Below are 26,722 nucleotides of genomic sequence, written 5' to 3'. Positions count from 1 at the left end.
CTACAGCGCAATTATACTTACGTACAACGAGTATGTACGTAAAAATCAAATTTGTTTACAGATCGAAACATAACCTTCAATCTGGAACAGATAAATTTGTTCAGTTGTCCAATTAAAAGATTATTAAGATTTTCGTCAAACTCGATCGAATTACAGGTGAAACGAAGATTAGAATGAATTCTAATCACGATCAGGCATTTTTGCAAATTTTACGAGAAGAGAAAAATGTTACTAACTTCTTAGATGCATTTTTTGGATTTTTGTATAGATGGTGAGTTATTATTGTTATCATGCTATACAAGCTTACGATATATATACTATTATTGCGAGTAATTTAAAATTTAATTGTAGTACAGATTTTTACATTGAATCAACCCCGGATCAGAAGTTGGGATTCAGACCTGGTATAGCAGAGAAATTGGTTTCGACCACCTTGCAAAAATGGAAAAATGTTTCCAAATGTCCTAGCGAAAGAAGTTTACCAAAGAATGAAGAAGATATTGATAACTTGACTACCACAAAAAGTTCAAATGTTCCAGAAAGTATACAAGAAATTGAAGTTGAAACATGTGAAAAAGCTGAAGTTATGGAAGGGCCTGTTCAATCTTTTGAAAGTGATCGGTCATCTGACAGTTATAACGGAGCAGAGAGAGAAAACTATTCATGGTCGCAATCCATAGGCGATTTAGACGTATCGGTTAAATTACCTAGCTGTATAAAGACAGCAAAGGATTTAAGAGTTAATCTAGATTCGCAAGAAATTAAAATAGAAGCAAGAACATCGACACTCGTAGAAAATAAAGCAGAGGAGTCTTGTAATTCCGAATGGACCATCATTTTCAAGGGTGAACTTTGCTTTAAAACTCGAAAAGATGAATCGGTGTGGAGTATAGTACCTGGCCAACATATAAGTGTGTGTTGAAATACGATAAGAGGATGCAATATTTTGAAACACGATGTTTGTATAAGCGCTACATTGCGTATCTTTTGCATTTTATTGTAGATTCATTTTGAAAAAGCTTCCGACCGGTGGTGGGAAGCATTAATCGTCGGCGAGCCAAAAATCGAATTAAGTAAAATCGACTGTTCAAGAAATTTGGACGAAATGGGGTCAGAGGAGCAAATGAAGGTTCAAGAGTTGATGTGGAATCATCAGCAAAAGCTTCTGGGCAAGCCAACTTCCGAGCAAATTGTAAGGAACGAAGGCTTGAAATTGGTAACGCGATAGAGAAGATATCATTTTTTTTTTTTTTTTTTTTAATGAAAACTCTATTTACAGAAAATGGAGAAGATCTTAAAGAAGGCATGGGACGCAAAAGGATCTCCTTTCGAAGGCACACCGTACGATCCTTCGATATTAAAGTTTAATTGACATGTCGCTCTACTTCTATTTCTTGTTACTCGTTAATAAATAAAACTCTACATGGAACTATCTAATTATACGAAAAGAAATCCAACCAGTTACTTATTCGCGATCCTAGCGAGGAACGAGTTTCAAATAAATGGAAATAACGGAACTGAGCCAAGATATATAATTTTATGTTATTAAGACGCGTGTGTTTACCCTCGATAACTCCGCGTGACACAAAAGTCGTAACAATAACCAACGTGTCGAGCGTAATTTTAGAATTTTTCATTTTTCGCGAGGACGCAGGTTTGCTTCGTCTACAATAATTAGTCGTTGACATGTTCAAAGTCGCCGCGAGCAATTAGGCCTGAAATCCCATTATTCGCGCAAAAATGCCTGGTACCTGCATACCGGGGACTTGACCAGCCCGCAGGTACGCAGGTGCTTCTCACGTTCGCCTAGGCAATCCGTCACCGACAGGTATTCAAAGGGATTACCGCACGGGTCAAAATTAATCGAGATCTGTTAAAAAAAATTGCGTCCCGTGGTAGCCAAGGTTGCAGGCGTAAAACGATCAAAGATCCGCGGTGATACAGTAGAATGCAAGGAATTCCTCGGTTCTCCCTGGGCGTTTGCATCGACTTTATCTCACCGGTGGTGGGATTGTTTGGTAAAGGAACAAGGAAGGAATGCTTTATGGAAGCAGGTAGACAGTTACGGCGAAACTGTTCTCATTTCACCGTCCCGTTGACTCTCGTCCGTTCTTTATCTCGAATCGTTTTGGCGGAATGCTCGATTCGACGTGATTTTATCTATACAGCGATCAGAGCACGAAGGTAATTGGTTCTTAGACGATTCGTCGCATGCGAAGAAACTTGTACGTGCGGGCATTGAAATCTTCGCAAGAGCCGTGAAAAAGATAGTAATTTATCCGTGACGTTTATTCGATCGACGAGTTAACGTTTATTATTATCGTCTATAATGGCGGATAAAGAGAATTCAGCTCGAACGAAAACGGTACGAACTTAGGACGCGTCGACTTTATGTTACACGAATAATAAATTACGATCGCGAAGACAGCGATTCCTAACTTGTTGATATGCGAGTGCAAACATTTATTTGCCGAAGCCTCGCAGTGATGTATGAAATGATTAATTAGAAACGACGTTTCGGCCACGTTACTTGCAGCTCTCTTCGCGTATTTACGCATTAATAGTAACTAAAGCGGGGAACAAATGTATAATCATAAATGAAAAGATCACGTCAGCGGTAAATATCAAAATGCCGAGAACTAATTCGTGATCCAATAAATTGGTTGAACGAAAATAGTACTATAACGGGTGTCGAACGAATCCTTGAACTTAACCAAAATTCCCTCTGTACAATATGTCTTTTTCTGTACAAGTCTAAACTTAGACCCGTGATTATCACATTAACCGCCACGTCGTCCATGTATGGATAACAAGTGCTTTTCACTCGGTAACCAAAAAAATTCATTCTTAACGTTAAGCGTGAAAGAAACGCAAGAACGAAATCCTTGAATTTCGACGAAGTTAGAAATATAAATACCGCGATGAACGTTTGATTACGTAGTGTCCAATAGCGAACGGTAGAAATGATTAAGAGCGTTAGCCTGGCGGTGAACGCGTTATTGGAATAAAATTCTGTCCGTCTCCGTACGAAGTCGAAGCACGAGGAGGAGTATTGAGCACCGCTGGAGGTAAAACACAGGTAATATACCTGCCCGGGGCTACATCCATCCCCACCTGGGGTCCGGTTCTCTCTCCTTGGTCGGCTCTCGGCTTTTCTCCGAGGTGAGTCGGGCCGTTAGTGTCGTTGTCGTAGGAGAGAATGGTAGTAATGCGTATCGCGGAGTATCGTGCACCCTGAAGGACGTCGTCATCGTTCGAAATCGGCCCGATCCACCGTCCTGTTCACCTTCCTCCGTTGGGCCCCCGGTTCCGCGGCTTCTTCCGACCGCGATAGACGCAAACGGAACGAATCCATCGCCGTACGGATTCGCGAACCGATTCGTGACCCGTTTCGTGCCGATCTTTTTTTTTTTCCACGGATGCTCGCGAGTCTTGGAGGACGACGACGACCAGTTCTCAGCATCGTAGCTCGTTGCAGTGGTGCCGTGTGAGGTGAACGTAACGGAGACGAGAGTGGAGTCGACCGGGAAAATCGACTTGAAATAAAGAAGAAGGATACCAAGATGCCCTGTTCCGCGGTGACGCTGTCCCTCGCGACCATAACCGGTATCATTGCCACTGGTCTCCTGGTGATCGCCTTTTCCACGGACAACTGGCTCTACACCGAGGTCAAGCGCGCCCAAATTCAGGTTCGTAAACATCCGTAGACGTTCTTTCGACGATCGTCTCCCTGCCTGCCCCCAGGCTCCGTTCTGGAGCGGTGAATTCTGGTTGCCACGTTGCCCTCGCCCGAAATCTCCCTGGGTAACCTCCATTATTCGTTAGACACCGTGCGCATCGCTCGCGTTGCTGCGTTTATTTCATTTTCGTTTCGTCGGTAGTGGCGGAATCGCGTCACGATCGGCTCGTCGGCCAAGCTATCGATCGCGTTAATCGATCGACACGCGCGTCGAACAAACGCGTCGTTGAGTCGTTGCTAAGTCGACGCAGAGTTTGAAATTTCCGACGAGTACGTAGCTGCCAGCAACGAAAGTCTAAAGTGTGTATTTATATATTGTAAGCGTAAACGAGTCTATAACAGCTATCACAACATTCGCCACGTCCTTCCACGTCCTATTAAACAGGTGTATCTGTACGAACAACGAGTAATAATTTCTATGCTCCCGATTTGCTTCTTCGTATCGATACCGTCCTCGTTGGAGAACGCCCGTGGAATGTTGCGCGCTGACGGAACGTTTGAAAATATTTTCACGGCGGAAAAACCGGCTTCCTTCTATCGGCAATTGTGTCATCCCGGATATATCCAGTCGTTCGTATACGCACCGAGGTTCCACGAATTCAAACGTGCATTATCGAGATGCGGAGGAGAAGCGTACGCTTTCGCGTTCTAAACGATGGTATTTGAAATGCGTAGGTAGGTCGGCGTGTCTTAAGCGTTTCCAAAGTCAATCGCGAATGGTGAAAAGACGCACGGATATACAGCGATTTCTCTTAGACAAAATATATTCACTCCACGGTGAAAAAGTATTCGTACTGCAACCAATTTAAAGTAAAATTAATAAAAAAAGAAATAAGAGGTTAACATTAAAAATAATAGACTTTAATTTACGCGAATTCTATTCTCAAAGTACGTAGGAATGCCGGTCGCCACGAACTGAACAAAATTGTTTCCTGACCTAATAGTTAGAAAATAAGAAAGGGAGCATATAAAATCCGCATTGTTGTTTCTTAGACCCGAAGAAACGTCGTTCCCGATACATGATTCGATTAATAACACGTTATACGGGCGAATTACGGTAAATTGTGTTGGAAAGTTCGTCCGTTGCATGGTTCGTGCCTCCGTTGCTCGCGCGTTACTTTGATTTTCTGATGTCTTTAATAAATATATAAAAAAAGAATGGTTTCTTGACGACGCAGCGTGTAAATTGTGGGGAAATCGATACGAAACGCGACGCATTACAGAAATGTATACAAATGTATGGTCAACGCGTCGCGTTGCAACACGGCGGCAGCAAAGGTTGAGACAAGGACGATCTTGGACGATCGGCAGTTAGTCGAGTTCGAATTATGGCCGTGGTGACACGGAGTCGTTTCGATTCGAAAACCCTTCCAGCCCTACGCAATATCCTTGCGATTGCAATACTTTCGTTTCTGAATTGATATCAGCGAACGGTGTAACTCGGTGTTTTCGGGAAAATGGTTAAGTTGGACTGGAAGTAGAATCTCCACGACTTCCGTCGTCCTTGTCGTAGGTGAACGCTCTGCTCGAAGGTCAAGTTCGCCCCCGAGGGACCTTGAGAATCTCACGAGCGGAAGAGGTTCTCACGAAACTTTCGTGAAATATTCAACAAAAGGAAACCGTGATGCACTTATAACGAACGATACCGTTCCTCCGTGGCAATTGGCAGGATGAGAGCTTCATTAATTCCGAGGCTCGCGAAATTTTCATGCGTTACACCTTCGGGAGACTAAGTTACATACGTAAAGGAACATCGGAACACTGGAACCCGTGATTCGAGTCCTAGGTCTTTTGTTCTCCTTCCGAGTACAGTGATTCAAGGCCCGAGGAATTCCATCTGAGATCACACGTTCATATAGGATGTACGATCGCGTTGCATTAATCGAAAAAGGCAGTAATTTTCATCGATGAACGTCTCGTAGTAGCTGTTAATCGAAAATTCTTTGACAAATCGAAACTAAGCGTCGCGTCATTCTCTGTAAGATGGTATTTTATTTTTCAAATTCGACTTGTTCTAGTCCCGCGGACAAAGGGTTAACGTCCGGCGAGCACGCATCGTCGACAAATCGGTCGCGCGTGGTCGTTAAAAAATTCCAAGACATCTGGGTCAAGGAATTTCGATTTTACAAAAAATCTTTTCATTTCTGGCGTTCCTTCACCGACGCAGTCTAGTCGGGGTTCGTGAAACGATCGACATTCCGAGCCGCGCCCATTCTCAGCGCGTTGACTCGACAAGTTTTGCGTTTAGCGTTCGGAGTACGCGACGTATCGTATGCACTCTCCTTTATGGGAAGTAACGCGAGATTTTTCTCTCGACAGCGAGAATCGGGCCCAAGAAGGGCCTAACGACGGACTAACGGTATACTGACGCAATTAACGCTATGCCGTCCGCCGATCGAATCGAGATTTTTTCGTTTCGCGCCGATAGAACTAATAGTTTTCGCATGGCACCCACGTTCGAATCCCGGCCGTTTTTCATGGTTCACGGCTCCAGTTTTTCATGGTTGGGTTGGGTTTGGCTAACAAAAATAAAATATCGAAAAGTCTATGGCATAATGCGATGGAAAAAATAAAAGACATTAAGGAAAAGAAGAGATCTTGGACAAGAAAAAGTACCAGAAAAGTATAAAACACGAAACTCAAAAAAAAAGAACATAGTGGTGCCACCGGAGAGCATAGCGTTAAAATCGTCACGGGGTCTCTGATTGCGAATGCTTGCGATCGATTGAAAAGCGTGATCGATGGTGGTGGAGGCCTCGGGTAAACACAGCCATCACCCAGATCTGGCGAACGACGCGTCGAGTCGCGCGATTTCGTTGCCGCGCTGCTTTCCTTCGACTCTTTATTTGGGATATCGTGGAAAAACGAGTCGCTTCTACGGAGAACTTTCTTGGCGATCGAATCGCGATGGAGAGTTCCTCGGTCAGTAATCGATTAACATTCGGATGGCGCGATGCGTTTCTACACGAATTAAAACACTCACGTTTCGAAGGTCTCGGCGAGCGAACGAACCTGAAAGTTCGTCCAACGCTTAGCTATTTCGATCGAGATGACAAACTCGTGTACGGGTTAGTTCCGAAGCTATGCTTGCGAACGAAAAATGTTCCATTAAAGCTTAACGCGATCAATCTTCCCTCGGACGCTACATCCGTCGCAAAAAACCAATTCATCAGCAATTACGCTCCTTTGGAGGTAAGCTCTTCAAAGCAACCTGCTCCATTTGCTGTTGAGACATTGACATGGATGGTTAGCCATAATTCCTCTAGATCCACGAAGCGCTACCGACCGGTAGCAATCGCATCGACAGCTTCACGTAATACTCTTTTGCGACTTGTTTATGTTCCTCCCGCGGTTACGTAAGATTTACAACAAAAATTAACGCGTCACCTACGAACGAGAGCGACAACAGTTTTTACCGAGAAATTGAATAAATTAATTCCGAAGCTGAGGTGTCGCGAAAAATAAATCTGAATAGATCGGTCGATTCTAAAGAGGTTGCAATAATAAGTCCTACCACAAACGTTGGATTACCTCCTCGTCACTTTTTTTTCGCCTGCTCGTTGGTCGATTCTTCCAATCGTAGCATCGTAAAATTCTATCCTCGTAGGAATTTTCGCGATTATTAGTTAACGCGTCGATAGTTGAACGAAGAAAAGAATGCGCGACTGTCCAATTGTGTACAACTTTTTACCAGATAGCACGGGGAGCTAATCGATGCAAAAACCCGTCCATTGCTAATTCCAGCGCCACGGTGAAACAATTTATCGGGCACGTTACCGAAACAAATTATACATTTAAATTAGGCGTTAATAATAAAAAAGAGAGGAGGCTGGAGTGGCATGACGTACACCGCTCTGTTATTTTCGCAAGCGTGAGTCTCCGGAGCGCGTTTACCTTGGCGCTCGCAGCTGGTGCGCGCGCGGCATTAGAATAAAAATGTCGGCTGGGCTCCCCCCGTCGTCGTCGTCGTCGTCGTCGTCGTCGTCGTCGTCGTCGTCGTCGTCGTCGTCGTCGATTGGAGGATCTCGTACAGTTATGTTGCTCGGACCGTCTCCTCCCGAACGAATGTTTACACCTTTTCGATGTGTTTGCGCAAGTAGCAAACGAACGCCACGAGGTAGGACGCGTAATTCCACGAGAGCGCGTTACGAAGAATGCCCCTTGTTCCGAACTTATTTGGCCGCAGGAATCCCGTCGACCTCTGTGATCGTTTCCCTTTCGTAATATTTTCTGCGTTTTCTCGCTGCGTCAACCTTCGACCGTGCACGGGCTGGCTGCGATCGTCAAATAGTTACTCAACAGGCGTCTCGTACGCCTCAAACTGTGGACGATTTTTCTAAAAGTCAGCGTGTCACGGTTAAGTTTCTCGCGAGAGGCGATTACGATCCGATGATGATCTATGAACCGAAGAACTAGGACGCTTCTTACGAGCTGAAGATAACGAGTGCGATCGAGTCGTGCTAAAATGAGCGATGCTCGAGGTCTGCGCCGTTTAAAGAGTCCGAAGGTTGATCTTAGACGGTATTTTGTTCCAGTTGGCTTACTTTTCTTTTGCAACGTATTCTGCATATTTGTTCTCCTTCAAGCTTCGGCTGAGAGTGGTGCGGAAGGTTCGCTTATCCGAGAGTTTATTTCGTTCTCTTAAATGTTACTGGATTTACTTATTGTGTAACTCGTCATTCGACACTTACTAAACAGGGTCGGAAGAAACCTTGGTTTTCGACGGTCCAATGATCGCCAGTATTCGCGTGCCAGTCACGCTTCGGGGCATCGACTAATGATCGAAGGATCCGCGACCATACGGTGGCTGGACTGCTCGTGTAACTCGAACCTAATCGATCACGGTGCTCGTAAATTGTTGCGCCACCTTGCGGGACGTTTTGTTTTCTAAGAGTGGCACAAACTCCTATCATGAAACATTAACTCGCGCCTTAATGACGGCTCGATATTTCGATTGCCGTTTCTTCGACTCGCGTTACTCAACGGTTTACAGTGTCATTAGTCGATACACGAAACGGGAATTGCGATGCGTGTGGATTCTTTGGCGATAAAAGGCACGCCGTGGCACGAATTTACCCGTTGCGAGATCGCCTGACCTCGCGCGGAACGCATCGGTATCGTTTCTTGGGATTCGATCGAGCGTTTCGACGCGACGCGCTTTTCAATTGTGCGTCGAAAATTCTTGAAAGTTTTATTGGGTTGCGCGATAAAACTAATTTAATGGCTTGCTAGTAATACGATCTGCGAGGACTGTTGACTATTCGTCTCGAAGTCGATCCAACGAATGCCCCTTTGTTTTGATTGAAGTGTTGATTCGCCACATGCCACTTCCTCGCAATAACAACATTCTCTTACGGTTGGAGTTCGTTCGGATTTTAACGTGTAAACAAAAACTATTTTTTTTTTTTTGACAAGAAAATACCTTTATTCGACGACAGAATGCCTCTGTGTATGCCTCTAATGCTTTCGAGTAACAGATCGACATCTGAACAAGGAACGGCGTTGCAAGGGTACCAGAAGAATTACAGGAACGATAGGAATGCTGTTTTCATCGTAAACCTTTAATCTTGCTACGTCGCGCTTTCGTTGTTGCGCAAATCGTTTGTCTCCCGAGCGGTTCGATCTGGCTGGTGTCTATTAAATCTATCTGGCCTCACGGAAAATTGCGACGCGTGTAAAACTCGTGAAAATTTCTACGAAGTAGAAATAGAGTCAAAGATAAGATAATTTATCCTCGTCTATCCTTTGTTTTCTTTATCGCCTTTGGAATGAATTTTTCTTAGTTTCCTCAACGAAGAGTCCTGTCGCGCGTTTCTGGTCTCGACGACGTCGTAATCGATTAATTAGATGAGAAAAATTAGTCAATCGATGCATTGTTCCGAGGTGCGGCAATTCGAGTCCAGGGCCTTTGATGTGGGAACCAGGGCGACGTTACCTCAAGCTTTATTAGGCAATCAAAAATCGTGGAAGGTGTTGTCAACGGAGCACGACTTTCGTGGCAAATATTTACCGTCTGCGAAAAGTTTCGGTTTAATCGGACCAATGTTTCCTCGAGGTATTATCATTACTCGTCGAATTGTTTTAAAAACGAGTTACTCGCTGTAAAAAAAAAAAGCGCTGAATAATATTCTCGAAAGCGTTGAAAAATATGTTTCATTACGAAATTGTTCCACAGTTGGGTCAGGTTTGGGTCAGTTCTCTCGGTATAATTAGTATCTCATTGGCTCGGAAAGTGATAACGACTCATCGACGGTAACGTGAACAGGTCGAAGATAGGAGAATCCCGACGGATTTCACAAGTCGCTGTGCTCACATCATTTGTACGGGCGTGTGTATTTATTGTGTCGACAACTGTCGGTGGAATTGCTGTCGTAAGGTATAATTGCGGTTCCATTGAGGAAATCGTGACATAACCGGAAGATCGATTCGGGGCACGGAATCATAAAGGAACAGGTAGCGCGCGACGCGTCCTTGCACCAGACGCGTATGCAGTTTCGAATTACAATACAAAGCGGAGGTCGTTTCGATTTCTTCCTTCGTAAGTTAATCTTTAATCAAAGCTTCGGAACCGTGGAACCACGTGTGAACGCACGATACTTGATCGAAGACACATTGGCGTGGAATATTTTTAACCGTCTTCGGAAAAGGACGAGGTTACTCGATTCGACATGTATTTTCTTTTTGTCGGTGTTTTCGTTGAAATTAAATTAAATTAAATTAAAAAAAAAAAAAAAAATCATTAAATAAAAGAAAGAAAGAAAAGTAATCGATTATTGGAAAGTGGGTGCGGCAACGTTTACGCGTCCGAGAGAGACCTACCTGGACGTTAATTTCTTTAATTGCTCGCGAAAGAAAGATCCCTGCGTCCAGGGTCGAGTTTAAATTATATCAGCAGATTATACGGTAATTGAAATTTTCCGGGAAAATACGAAAATTACAGTAGCTTTCGTCTGCGTGACTCTTAAACAGCCATAACAGGTGATTACGCCGGCGGAATGCTAGAAACAGTTGAGAAATTACATCCCTCGCGTTTCCCTGCTGGATGGACGAAATTATATTCCCTGGAATAACGGGAAGCTTCGTTTTATGGCTGGAAGATGCGGCGGGATAATTTGACGGAAACTGGCGAAGAACGAACCGCGGGGAAGCCGAGCAATACAGACGTAAAATCTGTGGGGAGGTGACTTGCCACTTGCAAAACTAGATTTTCTAACAATCCATCTTCGTGCATACGTTACATTGCCGCGTCTCCTGCTGCTCCGTTTAAATCGAATGTCCTAGGATACGAAAACCTTATCGAGGTGAAAATTTATACGCAGATCTTCGACAATATCGAGCCGATTCAATCGACGAATACTTGGATTAGCTTTACACGGACGGACGACCGGCTTTACCAAGAAACCAGCGTTACCTCCGTTTACCAGGGAGAAGCAATGCGTCTCGATTTAATAGCACTTTTGCGAACGCAGCCGCGGGTAGAACGCCAACCAACGATCAAATGATTAATGGAGGAGGAAGATGTGTTCGAGTGGAAAGTTGTGCAATCGATACACGCAGAAATTTATATGCAATGGAAACCCGATAGCTGGTTCGCTGCGCAAGGGTGTTGAAAAATCGGAATGAAAGTTGGAACGCGTTTAAACGCGCGCACGCGGTTTAACAAAACTGAAACGCGATTTAGGAACGAGTTTCCGCGGTGAACGGTGCAACGACGACATTTTTACGAATTCGTCGCAGATAAGAAGTATTCAGTTGGCGAATCGGGGGGACATTGAACTGAGCGTACCTTTTTTTTAGAAATTCCCACCTCGCGCTACCGGTTGGCGGGAAAAAAGAATTCGAATTCAGCTCGCTGCATTAATCCTCGACGGAAATCTCTCTCGATCGCGAATTCGATAAGAAACGACAACGGCCAATTTGCGAGTGGTTTCGAGGAGATACAAGTACTCGCCTGCTTTATGTAACGTCTAAATCGTGGAATAATCACAGGGTGTCCTGGTAATCACGGACGAGAAACTGATTTCTCGCGCGGCGCCAAATAAAAAAATCTTTTTCCATCACTTTCTACCGTCGCGAAAAACAAACGCGAAGATGCTACACCTCGAATGCGATTCTAGAAACTGGGACGGATATTGTAGCTCTTCCTTGAAGATGGAAAAAATTGATACGGGAGAAAGTTGAATGCCGCGATGGGAATTATCTTTTGATGATAGATTCTTTTTGGTACAATGGATCTTTAAACAGAAACATGTATTTTATACGTAGATCGATTCTCGAGTGAAAACGTAACACTTTCGATGCACTTGCGCTGTTGCACCGACACAAAAAATTCTATCAATGCCCACGCTTGAAAATGAATTAGAACTCGTCCTAGATTATAGGATCATGAATTATAGCCGGTCTTAGACTTTTCCTTTCGGGTCAAGGATCGTTATTGCACCACCCTGAAACTCGGAAAATACCGTGCAAAATCTGCGCGCCCGAATGGTCTGAATGCACTGAATTCACCGCGAACTCGTGATTTGCAAGTTTGGCCTGAAATTTTCATCAAACTCGTGAAAATGATGCAAGGAGTAAATCTCTGCACCTTTCTCGAATTTTTGAAATATACATTTTTGCAACTCCTTTCCCAGTATAAAAGTTGACAAAAACGCAGCAAACTTTCTCCCGTCACGAGGTTTTTCGATTTATGTGAAGAGCTCGTGTCTCGTCTGATTTTTCGAAGAAAACTCCACCGTCGATTATCAGCCTACGCGTCGACGTATAATGGTTACGCGTAGCTGCCCACATCAGCCGTACTTGGCGCTTATCGGATCCGCAAGGTTGTTAACCTTGCCAAAACCCTCGCGTTTACGCTTGTCGCGGATACGTGGCCTATCTCTAGCGGTTCCGTCCCACGTGTGCCCAAAAAATGATAAAAAGTAAAAGTGGGAGCTAATTAACGCACTTTCATCGCGATATTCGGTTTCACCGCAAAACGGAGACGCGTTTAATTACCGCGGGATCGTTTCACCGCGTTGAGGGACGAGAGGTCGCGATCCTTGGTCGGTTTATAGTCGGAGGATTCACGACAATTGGCCAAGGAGATAGAACGCACTCTTTCTATCCGCTCCACGATTCCCATTGAACCGCGTTTTCCTTTCTATGTCAAAGAGATCGCCGGTGTTCTCGACGATGTTCCCGCGCTCGAGGCGAACGGCGGTGGCGAAACAACGATGTGAAAGCAGATTGGAACGACCTGGACAGGACCCTCTCGATGGGCCTTACCAGGTGCTGTTTCTTTTCTTTTCCACGCGCGTGACAAAACGATTAAGGACTGCGCACCCGTTATACGCGACCGATTCACGTGTTCCGTGCACCGCACGCGTGCCTCGTTTCTGTCCTTCTTTCGCCAGCTCGGATACAACGTGTACGTACCACGCGTATACCTGTTGGCTAATTGCACGGGAAACTCGGTTCGATATGGCGCCGTCACCGGGCATTATTCAATGCCATGGATATCTGGGGAAACGCGCGACGCTACAAATATACACATTTGTTGTATTACAAACGGACGGATCTACCTCGCGATCCGCCGAATTTAATAGTTTCACAGGCACGATTTATACGCCGCTGTGCGTGGATGCGATAAAAACGTGAAAGCGAGCTGAAAACTGGCGTTGCAACGCAATCTGTTTAGCAACGAGTACACGAGTGGGTAGAAAGAAAGGAAGTTACGCGATATGTTAAAGAAGTTCGAATCGTGCCATTTCTCCGGAAAAATCCTCGGCAAAATTGATACGAGTTCTCTCGGTACGAGATAAATTAATCGCGATCCGTGCGTAGCTGGACGAGATATAAAAATATCGCGTAATTCACGCTCGTCGTCTATTATGCATTCTCTGAAAAGAATGTTGCAGGAGGCATGGGTGTTCGTCAAGGTTAAGAAGATCTTGTAACGCGCGAGGCATTCAGCGTACGATTATCGTATTGTGATCAGGGAGAAACGTGGGACGCGGAATTTCTCAAGTTTCCTGCCAGCTCTTTCGCATTCTCTCTGAATAAGTACTACGCTTCTTCGAAATCTGTCGTTGGTAACGATCGTCGTCGCGATAATTGCACGCTCCCAATAAAATCGCGTGGCGGCGGTCTTACGAATGGAGAGAACGAGAGAGAGAAGAAAAGGACATTTGAAGGTCGGTCGGGAATGGATTACATGTGAATGTTAAGGGTACCGAGCACTTGTGGAAAACGCGCGGTGTAAGATAAAAGAAAGGACAAACTGTGCTGCGAATGTTAAATAACAATTGTAAGATAGAGCGAATATAAAGTATGCCTTAGAAAAATGGAAAGAGTGCGAGAGAGTAAATTAGTATGAAATTATTAGTTACAAGATTATTAATTGTGCATCACATAGTAGCGAGATAAGGAAACCCATGTATCCCATCGCTTTAAATAAAATACAAATACAAATACAACGCGCGGTATCCCTCTACCAGGGAGGACACGAAGAGCCACAACGATCGTAATAATAAAAGAATCCAGGTACACTCGAGCGACGCCCTTGATCGTCAGACATGACCGCGATGGAAACGCGACACGCTCGTCACCCGGCGCTGCCGAGGCTGTTATTTGGACGACATTAATTATTAACCGCCATCGCGGACTCGATTGTTGCATTAATCGTGCCCGACGGGAACGATCTCGATGGCCGCGAAACAACAGTGAAAATGGTTTGCTCTAGCGCTTCGGCCGCGAGATCAATCGGCCAGGAGGACGAACGTACGAGAACGCGCGTTGCGTGCGATCGTTAGAACGTGGATCTTAAACGTTCCGTGGAAACGATGTTTCTTTTCCATTTTCCGCGCGATTCATACGGATTTCCCGCGAGCTTATCGCACTTTCTACCGGTACGTTGGAACAGAAAATCGCCAACGGACTTTCTACAACATGGCCCGCTAGAAGTGCCCTGGAAATTGGCGTCGACGGCCTATCTCGTACTCCTTAAAAGGAGCTCGTCAACGAGAAGGGTGACGCAAGTGGTTTTACGCCCATGGACGCGATATTCCTCGAGCTCGTTTCGAACCGTTACTAGAACCAACGACGATGCTATTCATCTCGCGAACGACGAATAAACCTTTGGTCATTTATTCGCGATTACACGAGTAGAAAAATCGACGGTACTGCGGTGCAATGTAAAAAAGAGGTCTGAAAAAAATGTAGCACGATCCGAGCTTCCGAAGGCTACTTATTCACGGTAGATTTAAGTAACGTCGTTGTCCTCGTTCCGCCACATCAGTTATCTTCCGAACAACAGTCGCGAATAATTAGCACGTTGCTCAACGATCAGCGGTAAAGGGACGACGACTAAAACGAGCAAACTGTATTGCGTAACAACGTTCTGAATTTCTTTCGAAAGTAGACCGTGTGGTGGCATCTCTACCACGTGGAAAAGAAATTTTGCTACCTTTCGACGAAAGTAAAGTCGAGGAACTCTAAATCGATACCAAACAAGGCCAAGTCGAACTTCCTTCGAAAGAAAAAGTACATTTCCGAGATCCTCTTACTCGAACTTGTAGATGTAATCAATTTCTAGATAATCGTGTGAGGTATCGCGTACAACAGGGAAATAAGGAAGAATTGGAGATCGGGTTTTGGTAGATCGAACGATGGGCAGGGGAATGGACAGGCGCGTCGAAGAGAAACGCTGGTAAGAAAGGAAAAATAGAAACTAGTTTCCATGTCGGAGAGTGGCTGTAAAAGGATGCTCGGACTTGGCCGACGATGCAGAAGAACGGTTTTGCTATCTGCAAGGCTGATACGTCGGCTGTCATAAGATCTGAAATTACATTTAATTTCGAGGACGGCATCGCGAGGTGCATCCGCGATAGCAAGAAAGTCCGGAACTTGAGCCGACGCGGTTGAGTAAACGCGCTCTCTAAGCCTCCTTCTGGGTTCGCGCGTTCGTTTCTTCAGGAAATGCCTATACCTAGACAACCATCCGTGTCTGGAACTGAACATTTTTAACACGCGTACCGTTTCCTTTATTTCCGCAATTTCCTCCGCGATCGTGCACGGTTCGCGTTGCCACGACAGACGTAATCCTCGACAAAAACTATAATTTACCGAGATTGCCAGTGTCAGCTATGTTTCGGAAGCGTGAAATTTGAGCTCTGCTTTTTATATCGTACATTCGATGCCCGCGATCGATTCCTTCAAAGTTGGGAAACCGCAGTTTTCCAAGATCGATCATTCGCGAATAATGTCCAGCAATTTATACGCTCGCGGACGTTCTGGCGGTCGAGGATATCGTTCCTTGAAATCATCGCCGCGGAGAATCGCGATCTTTACTTTCTTACTTTCTAACGATCGTAAACATTGCCCGAAAGTGAACGACTCGCGAATCATCTGCATGCGATGGCCGGCGTGCGTACGGCTTCGTTCCGCCAGTATTTTTCTTTTTATCCATTTTATAGTCAGTCCCATGTATATTCGTACCCTCTATGTCTATTGAATAAAAAAAAATTATAGAAGACAAATTCAAATATTTTTTTTTTCGTAAAGTTCATTCGAAAACGCACATTTTGAAAAAGACGTCTAATTTGGTCGATTTTTGACACAGCTATAGCTATTTGAATAAAAAAACATTTTCCTTTGTTAACAAAAAAAATTCATGATTTTCTTTTTAGTTCGGTACTGTATAACAAAGTATCTGTCAACACGCCATTGATTCGTGGGATACAATCGGTGGGAATAATTAATCGAGAAAAGCGCCCGCTTACGTAAATACAAAAGGAAAGGGACCGCGAATAACGTGAATCATTCGGATAAATTGTTTCGTTGCAGCAATACGCAGCCAAGCATGCCGAGCAGAGCCACTTGGTGGAGCAAATGAACACGAAGTACTATTACTACACGAGGACGCAGGGTCTCTTCAGGATATGCTATCCCAAAGAAAGGCCGCCGACTGGTAAGCGTAAATTACGTTCTCTAAAATCGTAACTCTAAAATTAATGCACGACCAGTGACGGATCCACGTCGTTGTTTCTTTTAATTGGACTCGGTATTCGCGCATTATTCGAAAAAGATGGCCGAGTACGGTTTCCGAGTCGAGTCAGTCGGCCACGAAGAGAGGTTCTCCGGTTTTTGAGGAAACCAGCGTGACGAGATCTCGAAAGTGGCTGGAACAGATTTCTCGGCTGTTCGGAGGCTTCTTCGAGACTTTCTACGTTACGATACCGTAATGTCGCGGGTTATCCGAACCGACGTAATAGGTTAAGAGTTTATAATCGACGGGTCGGTTGCACGCAGTACCCGGGAGAAAGGAAACATCTCGCGGCGAGGAGCTTCGCTCGAAATTGCTCGGTCACGCGATGGTCCAGCCAACGTGACCGTCTTCCGAGTTTCCACGAGTTTGCTCGGCCAACGCTGGAAGGCTTTCATTTTTCTGAGATTCAAAATCCTTCCACCTTTCTAAATCGAACGGATCCATCGCAAGCATTTTCACGTAATCTTACGGTACATTAATAATTAGTAAGCTGGGGATCTTTACGCGAAATAAAATCTTTGCGAACGTACCTACAAAAATTGAACCTAAAATTTATTTTAATCTGCAGGTATTATAATACGTGTATTTTATATTTTCTTGCGCGTTCAAATTTCCTATGAATGGATGAAAATCCACGGTCTAACGATTAGAAATTCGTGTTCGCGTTAAAGCATATCGTGTAAAATAGTGTACACCACGCTGGGGCTCGTACAACATCGCCTTATCCAGCATCGAAGTCACCAGAACAGGGGATCTTGCAAACCTCTCAGGCCCAATATTCTCAAAGATTCCTTTCCCAAGGATTTCTTTTTTTGGTCCGACAAATGGACCGTTGCGATCGTAATTGCAGTTCTACCGGCTATCGAACGATCCTAAACGTTCATTGGGATACACGAGCGCCCACGCAGATCTGAGAATGCGAAATTGTTCGGGCGGTTAACTTCACGGCCGTCTGGCGAACCGCGATGCATCGAGATGCGATCAGAATCGGTCGTAAATGATTCCCAGTTAATTTCGCGCGATAACATCCACGAGCACCAACGCCTTTTCTTCCGTTCAACTTTCTACGGTAATGGTGCGTGGAATAGCAACGAGGCAAATATAACGAAAACGAATTAAGGTATCTCAGCGACACTTTCGTCGTTCGATTAAAACGGAGCACAGAGACGATCGCGAATTCTACATTGTAGGGAATCGATACGAAATGCAATGTATTATAGAAACGTGTAAAGTCTTCACCATCGCTACTGTTGACACGCGGCGGCAGCAAGAAGTGAGACAAGGACGTTTTTCGACAAGCGGTAGTTACCTTTGCCTCAACGACAATCACTTTCTTGGCACTTTGAGTTCCGAAGAAATGAAACCTAAAGAAAACCTAGTGGTGGCTGAGAGTCACCTCTCGAGTGCAAAGGGTTAATTCGAAAACTCCTCCAGCCCTGCGATATTGAATCGAAAATGCTTGAACGATTTCTTCCAGACGAGGTTTTCTTTCTATTCCACGTAGATTCGCGTATGATAATTCGACAAATGGAAAGTTGGTTTGCATAATAAAAGAAACCGCGTTCGTGAAAGGGAGCCAAGTGCAGCAGCCAGGCAACAAAACGCGGAGTACACACATATTTTCCCAGCGCGAGCAGCTGGACCGATCGTTTCGCGCCTCGAACACGTGGCGAACGGGATAGATAATTCGTTCGCTCGGACAGTGGGTTAGAGAAGAGCCATAAGAGATTCGAGAGAACATACGCGATGATAGAGTTATGCGGACCACGTAACGCGTACACATCGAATCAACGGGCCGCACCTGCTACGCGCAATCAGCTTCTGCTTCGTTATTCGTACTTGTATATTCGTAGCTATCGTAAACAAACTCGCGGAACTCGAACCGTGTATCCCGCATACTCTTCAAACCTCGTCGAACAGCGTTTCTGTGCTTCGCAAAAAATATAGTCAACGATTTGAGCGACTACCGTGCGCGCGCGGAACGTTCACTTACGCTTCTGGGCTGTTCCGAAGCCTGAATAATTCTATGGGCCCATTATTCGAAAAGGTCCGCGTTTTCTCACGACGAGAGGCGCACGCATTTTCTAAACTTCACCGCTCCGTAACGGCGATTCCAGTTTGTCCGGAAGTCTCGAGTTTCACGAAGAACCTGTATCCTTTCGAGAAGAAGAACTGTCTTGTCGCGTCGAATCGAAGGTCCTCGTGTAGAGTTTCCGTGACGGATATACCGTTTCGCGCGGCGTCTCTATCGGTAGCGTAATTTACGAATAAGGGAGAAATTGGTCGCGAACAGATCGCGAAAACGACGGAAAACGCCGTTGAATAGAAAGTACCGAGAGATTGTTGGGAATCGGAACAACCATGGGGACTCGTTCCCGTCGTTCGAGCGGAAAACAATCGAAATGATCGATACATCGCGTGTACCGTCTTGTACCGTTCTTCGACCGCGAGCTCCTTATCGGTTTCGACGTTCCGTTTGCTTCCGGCGTTCCGCTTCCGGCTTGGCCTATTCGATTTATTTATCGCGCGTGATCGTACGTGGTCCTCGATAAAATAGGAGCTGGAGAACGGTAGGTTCGTTGCATCGAAGCTAGTGAAAGAATCGTCGACGTATAAAAATGCTCACCGTCGATCTCACGGTACCGTCTAACGCCGCAGCGATTGAATTCACGCAGATTCGAGGTCGACGCTCTACGCCGCAGCGAAATATTCGCCGATATTCCTACCTTCGGGCAGAAATCGTCCTACAAAATGGAGGTCAGGTGTACGCGCGGACACACCACCGTGGATGCACGCGTGAAAAATTTGAAGAAACCAGTCAACGACCGGTTTCACGGAATTTTTATTTCATTTCATTTTTGTGCGATGTGGATGTGCTCAATTTCGCCAGGTTTCCATTTAGAATTTTCAACGATTTTGTCAACATACTCCGATACTCTAAAGCTGTAGCGTCGGCAAGATATGCACTTTTCGGCCGTTTTGTCACGGTTTTTGTGTCCGTCGATAGGAAGAATACGTCCTACGATCGTCACGGTTCCTCTTCCGGAATGACGGTAGCGACGCCGTCCTAACTGGTGTACACTGTGTACAGTTAGTTAGCCACGAGTCAACGATCTTGGCATGGCGCCTCGTTTGGGCGAAACTAGATTCGAAGAAGGTCGAGGAAACGGCCGTCACCGGCTGAATTTCAAATATTTCAAACGGTATGCGCGATCGCACGTCCCATCCCTTAGGTGGGGTGGTAAGCTTAACGAGGTACTCGAGTTACGTGACGCAGGTGTTGCCACCCGCACCTCTCCGTCACATCTTCGTACAAAGATTAACAGATACTCGTCGATATTTCTACGATAAACTGCCAACTGGGACGATACGACGAATTCGGCATTGAAGGGAAAAGAAGAGTAACTAAAAGAACCGGGAAGGTCGACGCATCGCAATTAATTTGATCACAGGTTTCTCTGTCAGGATTCCTGGAAGGATAGGAAACCGTGAAAGCATCGCGACGTTAACGCGACTTTTTCTTTTCACCGCGTGAAATGTCTTTCGAAAGTAGTATTTCGTAGATTAAGAATGGTCAAAGAGTACCGTTGCCCATGAAAGACAAGCGGCAGCTACACGAATACCAGACGGCTTTAAGTATATACAATGTATGTACGCAGTTGCCGCACACATTACGAGCCGGTGATAGCGCGTTGCATTCTGGGTCACGTGCTTCTCGATACGCGTATGTACGATATCCCAGGGCCGTATCGAAAAAGGTTCACGCCTTTTTCAAACTAGCCCAGGAATTTTTCTTCTTTTGCTTCGTTGTTCGAATAAAACTTTATCGGAACGCGCTTCGAATGTATGATCATTTTTATTATCGCAGCAGCTTTCGTTTGGTATCAACTTCCAATCAACGAATTCTTTGTTCGATACAATTTGCTCTTCGCGAACGTCTTGGATTTCTTTTTCATGGAGCGTAAGAACCTAACACCGGTTTATTTTGCAACGAGCTATTAGACACGTGCACATTTTAATCCGCTGAAATTAGACCGTCTAATTAGTCGTCTCGTGAAATTTCCTTAATTGGCCGCATCGATTTTCGCAACTAACGCAGCCAGTTCGGAGATAAAAAAAAAAACTGATCTCTCCCTCTGTTTACGTTTTCTCGATGCTTAAAGTATCGACAAAAGAAAATCGCACTTAAATTTCTCACGGTAATCCCCGCATTTTCGGCTTGTTTCAGTTCAAACGTACTTGAGTCCAGTGGAGACGCACTGCATGAACATCAATTACTTCATTCCCGATGAAGAGAATCTAACGAGGGGCTTCTCCGACGACGCGATGACTCGACTTCGTACGTAGAACGAAGAGAAAAATTATTTGCGCAGAATACGGCAACTTTCGATTTCATCGCTGTGGATTTTTTTTTTTTTATTATTTTCCAGACATGGGCAGATCCGTGATAGCTCTGTTTATAGTGGGATTCGTTGCGATCTTCACCGCGTTCTGGACAGGAGTCGTGGGCTGTTGGAAAAGGTCACCGGGAAACATCACGGCAACCGCGATTCTGATGTTGCTGGCGTGTCAGTATACCTCGTACATTTAACGTAAAAAACTGTTCGAAGAATTGTATTGCCTTGTTTGCCACGTTTACTAACGGAAAATCTATCAACGATGCAGGCCTGTTGAGCGCTAGCGCCATGGGACTCTGGCACGGAGTGGAATACTACGAGAAAGAGAAAATCGTCGGCGAAGAATACTACCAACAATGGACCAACGTGAGTCATTTTTCGAATTAACGATATTTACGTTTTCTGATGTGCTCTTCCATATTTGCTCGAGTTTTGTGTAATTTTCGTTACGCGTTCGCATATACCTGCACCTAAACGTTCGACTTCTAACCACCGACGGCAATTAGAAACTTCCTTGCGCCGCGGTAAAACTTCTCACCGATTACGAACGTTTATTGACATTTTCGCTCGATATACCAACCGCGCGTATACTAGCAATTTACACATCGAAATTGGTTACGTCGTTGTTCGTGAATTTCCGGCATCGGTGATCATATCTATTAACGCGTGCATCAAGACGCGATAAGCCCTTGCGATCGCGACTGACTTGTGTAATTTAGAAAGTTGCTGGTCGCTTTAAATACCAGTCAGCGAGGACAGTAAAGACAGACCGAGGAACTCGAACGTGTTGTGTCGATGCGAACCGCGCCGATTCCAAATACGAACTTTTAGAGGCGAACTGTATCGTTCCGTCTTGCTTATCGATTCGAAACAATTTTTACCCGAGGCCTGTTCAGCGTATTGACAGCATCGAGGGATACCAATGGGATTGTCCAGGCTTCCAGGATCGAAGAAGAACGGGGAAACGGTGGGAGGGTCCATAGGGAGGATGGTGGAACGATTTGAGAGATCCGTTCGCGGAATGCTAATTGGCACTTTCCAGTGACTCGCTGTGGTAACGAAATAAAGTTCAGGGCGAGCTCGTTTCACTTTTTCCAGTCTGTTTAAAGCATCGAGGAGCGAAGCGGCTGGACGAGGCGTTTCGGAGGAGCGGCGGAGTCCGTTGAACTTGGGGAAAGAATCGTTAGAAATGTTTACAGCGATGTTTGCCCGCAGGTTTTAAGGGACAACGCGGTGCAGTGGTACGGATGGTCGTTTTACCTCGCCTGGCTGGGGGTGGCGACGTGTTTAGGCACGATGACGCTATTCCTGATCGCGGCGTCCTGCTTACGGCGGGAGCATGCCCGCGAACAGGCACAGAACGTTCAATACATCATGCCAGGTGACACGATAACCATGAAACGACCAAACTAACTTCCCCCGTGTCTCTTTTTTTTTCTCGGAACGCGGTTCCAGGTCCTGAAGGACAACTCACTAATCTCGTACGACTGGTCGTACGTGGTCGCTTGGGTCGGCGTCGGTTGGTCGTTGGTCAGCGCGATCTTGTTTAGCGCTGCGGCGATTTGCTTGAGGGGCGAGAGAATGCGCGAGGAGGCGATGAACATGCAGTACCTCATGCCTGGTACATATTTAACACCTTTTGCTTTTGCCATGAACACGATCCGTTCGCGCGGACTCCTTACGAGTCGAGTAACGATAGATTTAACAAACGAATCCCAAACTAATACGAACGTTGTTGCACTGTCGGAAAACGAGACGAGACATTGCTCGCTTCTTTAACATCTTAACTAAAGTGATTGGCACCCGTACGAAAGTAACGTTTTGTAAATAAAACGTCCAACGATTTTAACGTTCAGGTAGAGCAGTCCTTATTAATCGAAGCTGCACGATGGTAGTATTAATACATGTTCGAATCGAGATCGGGGAAAGGATTTCTCTCGAGCAGGTTTTTTTAGGTTTCATTTAGAAATGAAACCGATCGTCGGACGATATCAATGTCGTGGGAAGAAAAATGCTCGATATTCGTCTTCGCGAAACGCTTACTCCTTCGCCTCACGCTCTGTTTCCACCGTGGATTAGAGCCGTTCTGTCACGGCTCCGCTCCTAGGCGAAACTTTCTACACGGAATATGGTCTCTTTCGATGATCGATTGTCCCATTTTACGTCTGCCTATTAATTCCGAAAGTCAACCGTCTAAGAAAATGAATACGAATGAAATTGTCTTGTCTCGAATAGGAAAACTCACAACGTTTCTGTAGAAACGCGATTGTAAGAATTCACGTGAAAAATAGAAAGGAGGGCCACCAGGATTCGGATTTAACCGACCGGACCATTCCCACGGCCTAATTCGAACGAAAGACTTGGACCTCGAGTTACAAAAATAAACGCCGCGATAAATGTTTGACTACGTAGTTTTCCAATAGTCTGTACACAAAATATATCCATAGCGTAACAAATATAAACGAACATGGTAGGTTTAGCGTCTCAATGAAGTTCCTAATTAAAATTACGGTATTCGCGTTAACCCAGCAAATTTCTGAAAAAGTACCGAAAACGGGCGATCCGCGATGCTAAGAGGCATCCACGGGCGAGTTTTAAGTAGCCTCGTGGAAAGCGACACACTTGCCTAATTTTACGCTCGATCCTACGACGCCATTTGCCGCAAAGGATCTTCGTGTTTGCGTGTTCAATAAAGCGCACGGCTACGTCGAAGCGTCCGAATTCGATTACGTCCACCTTCGCGAAGACGAATAGTCGAGCATGCTTCAAGTTTTATTTTCGATCGGAGAAGAACATTATTCGCAACGAAGACAGTAATTGTCGAGCGGTCAAAGTGTTTCAATGTCAAAGAATCGAGTTCGCGTCGATTACGTTCGAGACGAATGCAGAGGCAAATCGAAATGCACGTGTTTTGCATGGCGATTAGGTCTAGGATATCGGAAAGTGGTTCTTAGTCGCCTGTTATGCTCCCGTGTCGATACCCTGCCAAGTTATCGATTATAAGATCTTTTATTTCGTACAAAAATTACGAATGCGGTATTTCCGCTGTACACGCGTACGTTTCAAGTATTCGCCATTTTCTGAACCACGGCGCTTTGCGAATATTAATGGTTCGGTTGCGTACGCGTCGGAGATAATTACCCGCAGGCTAAGAACCACCACCGGAAGGGAGCGAACAGTCTAACGTCTTTCTTTGCGTTTTCAGTGTACCCCCAGAAGCAACAGTACGCTTACGCCGGATACCCTGCACCTGCGGCGTATCCAGGACCGTACTATCACGGATCGCAGTACGGACCTTACAACTATTGAAAGGAACCAGCGTCACCACGCGTCGACAGAGGAAAGGGTCTCGAGCGCGGACCGTGTACGTGCTCGCAATGAACAAAAAGGAATCTGGCGAACGACGTTTCTTTGGGGAACGAAAAAAAAAAAAGAAAAAAAGAAAAAAAGAAAAAAGAACGAACGAGGCGAAAAACGAAGCTGATCGTAAATTCGAATCGATGCTGCGCGAAGAGAAAGCGAAACAAGTACGGGAGGACGATCGTGGGTCCCGCCCTAGACATAATTTATCATTTATCTTAGACTTAGCTACGTTACAGACATTCTGGTGCACACCTTGGCGGGTCCTACGATCACCGACATCCGTTTCTCTTACGGCAGGTATCCGTTCGTTGTGTGACCGTTCGAACCGTGCTTCGGTTCATTTCGCGAGAGAGACAGTTGCTCAAAAAGTCCGCGTATTTACCTACAACTGGGACGATTTTATACGGGGGGGTTACCTGTAATTCGAGGTACACGAGAAAATGGAGGCGATCTGTCGTTGAGAAACGAATCGATAATGTAGAACGACGCGTTTCGATCGGTACTGTAGTATCGACGATATCCACGTTCGCATAACCTAACTATCGACGACAAATATATATGTTATTATTTCGGGGAGTAGATCAGTATTTACCGCTACTTTTATTCCTTCTCTTTGTATCGATGAAAAGTATTCGACTTGCCATTTTCGATTTACGTATCTTCGAACGAGATACCGCCTCCTTTTCGATTGAACCACAAATTATAATATACCCTGTATATATATATATTTTTTCAATTTAATAACTGTATCGTATTATCTTTCGTATGTGCTGACCGTGCTAGGACAATAATGATAGTAATGGTAATAATGATAACGATCATGATAATAACTGTGCTTCGCGCGTGGAAGAGTTACTCGACTTGTTGCACGTTCGATTGGCTACGTGATCTTTCTCAGCAAGATGGAGGACGTTCGACGTTCGACATTTTACTCGTAAAGTTGTCACGTCAAATTTCCGAACTTATCGTGTGATCGATTAACCGTCGATTTCGAACCGACTCTTGTTATCAAGTGTCTTACACTTAAATTGGCAATACCGCGTTACGAGAATTATTCTTTACGTACGATTAAGTCTACGTTACGATTTCGCCAATTTCGAGACGAAAGCTACTTGATAATAAAGAGACATCATCTTCTACGATGTCAGCGAATTCGTAGCAAGTTGCTTACGTCGAACGAAAACCGTAGCGAAACTTTATTGGTATTCTAATCATCGATCGAGGTCGTTGAAAAAATTCGACAACGTGGTGCAACAGAAATATTCATTAGTCGCATCGATGTAAATGATAGCAAATGTAAAATGGGTGGTGCGTCGTTTCATTCGCAAATATCTCGTTTCACGATAATAATTCGCGTCATCAACTCGCTAGACTTTCTAACGCATAGATTCTCCCTCGTCTTTAATAACGTCGATTTGTAAGACTTCTTGTCGCGATATCTTTACATAAGGTATTATAAGGAGTGAAAGATCATTCAATTATTTTATATATATACGTATTACTTTGAGCAAATAAATTAAATCGGACTTATTCCAACCTGTACTCTCCGTCTTCCGTGTATTCGTATAAATGTAATTTTTTAATTGTAGAGACAACACGTTGAGATAAGCATACGAACACTAGAGAACGTAGTGTAAGTATAATTCTTTGTTTACGCAAACTCTATTTTTTATCGAACAGAATATTTAATAACTTGTGTAAAGTTCAATGTCTTCGAAATCGGAACGCCTAACCTTTTATGTATAATAAACGACAGAACGTATCGTTGAAATTTGATTAATATATTCGATACGTTACAAACAAACAAATTATTTTTTCTTCGCTTACCTATCTGATTCCATTGTAGCTCTTTTGTTTCTCCTTTCACTGCAAACGAGCCGGTATCCATCGGTGCACGTTGGTATCCACAAAGTTGAGTCGGTTTGCAGCAACAAAGTGTACACTCAGCGGTTTCTACGAACATTGAACCACATCGAACTATTTAAATTCATTTCATAGTTGCACTTCAATTTCTATATACCGAATAAGTCATACGAAACTACGGAACGCTTAATTTACTTGCAATTTTCACATTTCCAACCGTTACGAGTTTGGGAGAGTTTAAAGAGCAAGGCAAAAGTTTATCGACTACTGCGCATTCGCGCATCGTTTAATGGCGTATGACCAATAGAAATCGAGATTCGTTTCATCGCTTGA

The 26,722-nt window shown here is 44.8% G+C and overlaps 2 protein-coding genes across 8 annotated transcripts in view; one reads left to right on the top strand and one right to left on the bottom strand.

Moving 5' to 3' along the window:
* The window catches only part of LOC128885106 (protein C10), a 28,803-nt gene extending 2,089 nt beyond the window's left edge, over positions 1-26,714 (bottom strand). The window contains exons 1-2 of one of the 3 annotated variants that reach the window (XM_054138912.1): positions 26,585-26,714; positions 26,354-26,503 (exon numbers count right to left, since the gene is read on the bottom strand). In XM_054138912.1, the coding sequence (XP_053994887.1) occupies positions 26,354-26,503; positions 26,585-26,672 (238 nt within the window). In that variant the 5' untranslated portion in view covers positions 26,673-26,714. The remainder of the gene's footprint in view (positions 1-26,353; positions 26,504-26,584) is intronic. The other 2 variants (XM_054138913.1, XM_054138914.1) reach the window with 2 other exon arrangements.
* LOC128885105 (nudC domain-containing protein 3) lies at positions 17-24,610 on the top strand. 5 transcript variants are annotated; one of them, XM_054138910.1, is made up of 8 exons: positions 775-911; positions 1,004-3,689; positions 16,565-16,688; positions 20,995-21,105; positions 21,197-21,334; positions 21,432-21,529; positions 22,379-22,544; positions 24,369-24,610. In XM_054138910.1, exons 2-8 carry the CDS (start codon positions 3,564-3,566, stop codon positions 24,470-24,472), a joined length of 867 nt encoding a protein of 288 aa, XP_053994885.1. In that variant the 5' UTR covers positions 775-911; positions 1,004-3,563; the 3' UTR covers positions 24,473-24,610. The 5 variants fall into 5 exon arrangements, with proteins under 5 accessions (XP_053994881.1, XP_053994883.1, XP_053994882.1 ...); XM_054138909.1 differs by lacking the exons at positions 775-911; positions 22,379-22,544 and adding an exon at positions 22,619-22,784 and having other exon boundaries at positions 1,442-3,689; XM_054138906.1 differs by lacking the exons at positions 16,565-16,688; positions 20,995-21,105; positions 21,197-21,334; ... (1 more) ...; positions 22,379-22,544; positions 24,369-24,610 and adding exons at positions 17-34; positions 157-271 and having other exon boundaries at positions 352-913; positions 1,004-1,216; positions 1,280-1,432.
* Positions 26,715-26,722: the final 8 nt, after the last annotated feature.

The sequence above is a fragment of the Hylaeus volcanicus genome, chromosome 2 (assembly GCF_026283585.1).
Source record: "Hylaeus volcanicus isolate JK05 chromosome 2, UHH_iyHylVolc1.0_haploid, whole genome shotgun sequence".
Classification (NCBI taxonomy): Eukaryota; Metazoa; Arthropoda; class Insecta; order Hymenoptera; family Colletidae; genus Hylaeus; species Hylaeus volcanicus.
The sequence above is the reverse complement of the archived record's forward strand: the minus strand, read 5'-3'. Positions and strand labels throughout refer to the sequence as shown.

Bases quoted from the DNA above. Each gene is read 5' to 3' on its own strand.
- LOC128885105 (XM_054138906.1), top strand. From the start codon at position 174: ATGAATTCTAATCACGATCAGGCATTTTTGCAAATTTTACGAGAAGAG. The intron at 272-351 runs GTGAGTTATTAT...ATTTAATTGTAG, and splicing joins TTTGGATTTTTGTATAGATG to TACAGATTTTTACATTGAAT. The intron at 914-1,003 runs GTGTGTTGAAAT...ATTTTATTGTAG, and splicing joins TACCTGGCCAACATATAAGT to ATTCATTTTGAAAAAGCTTC.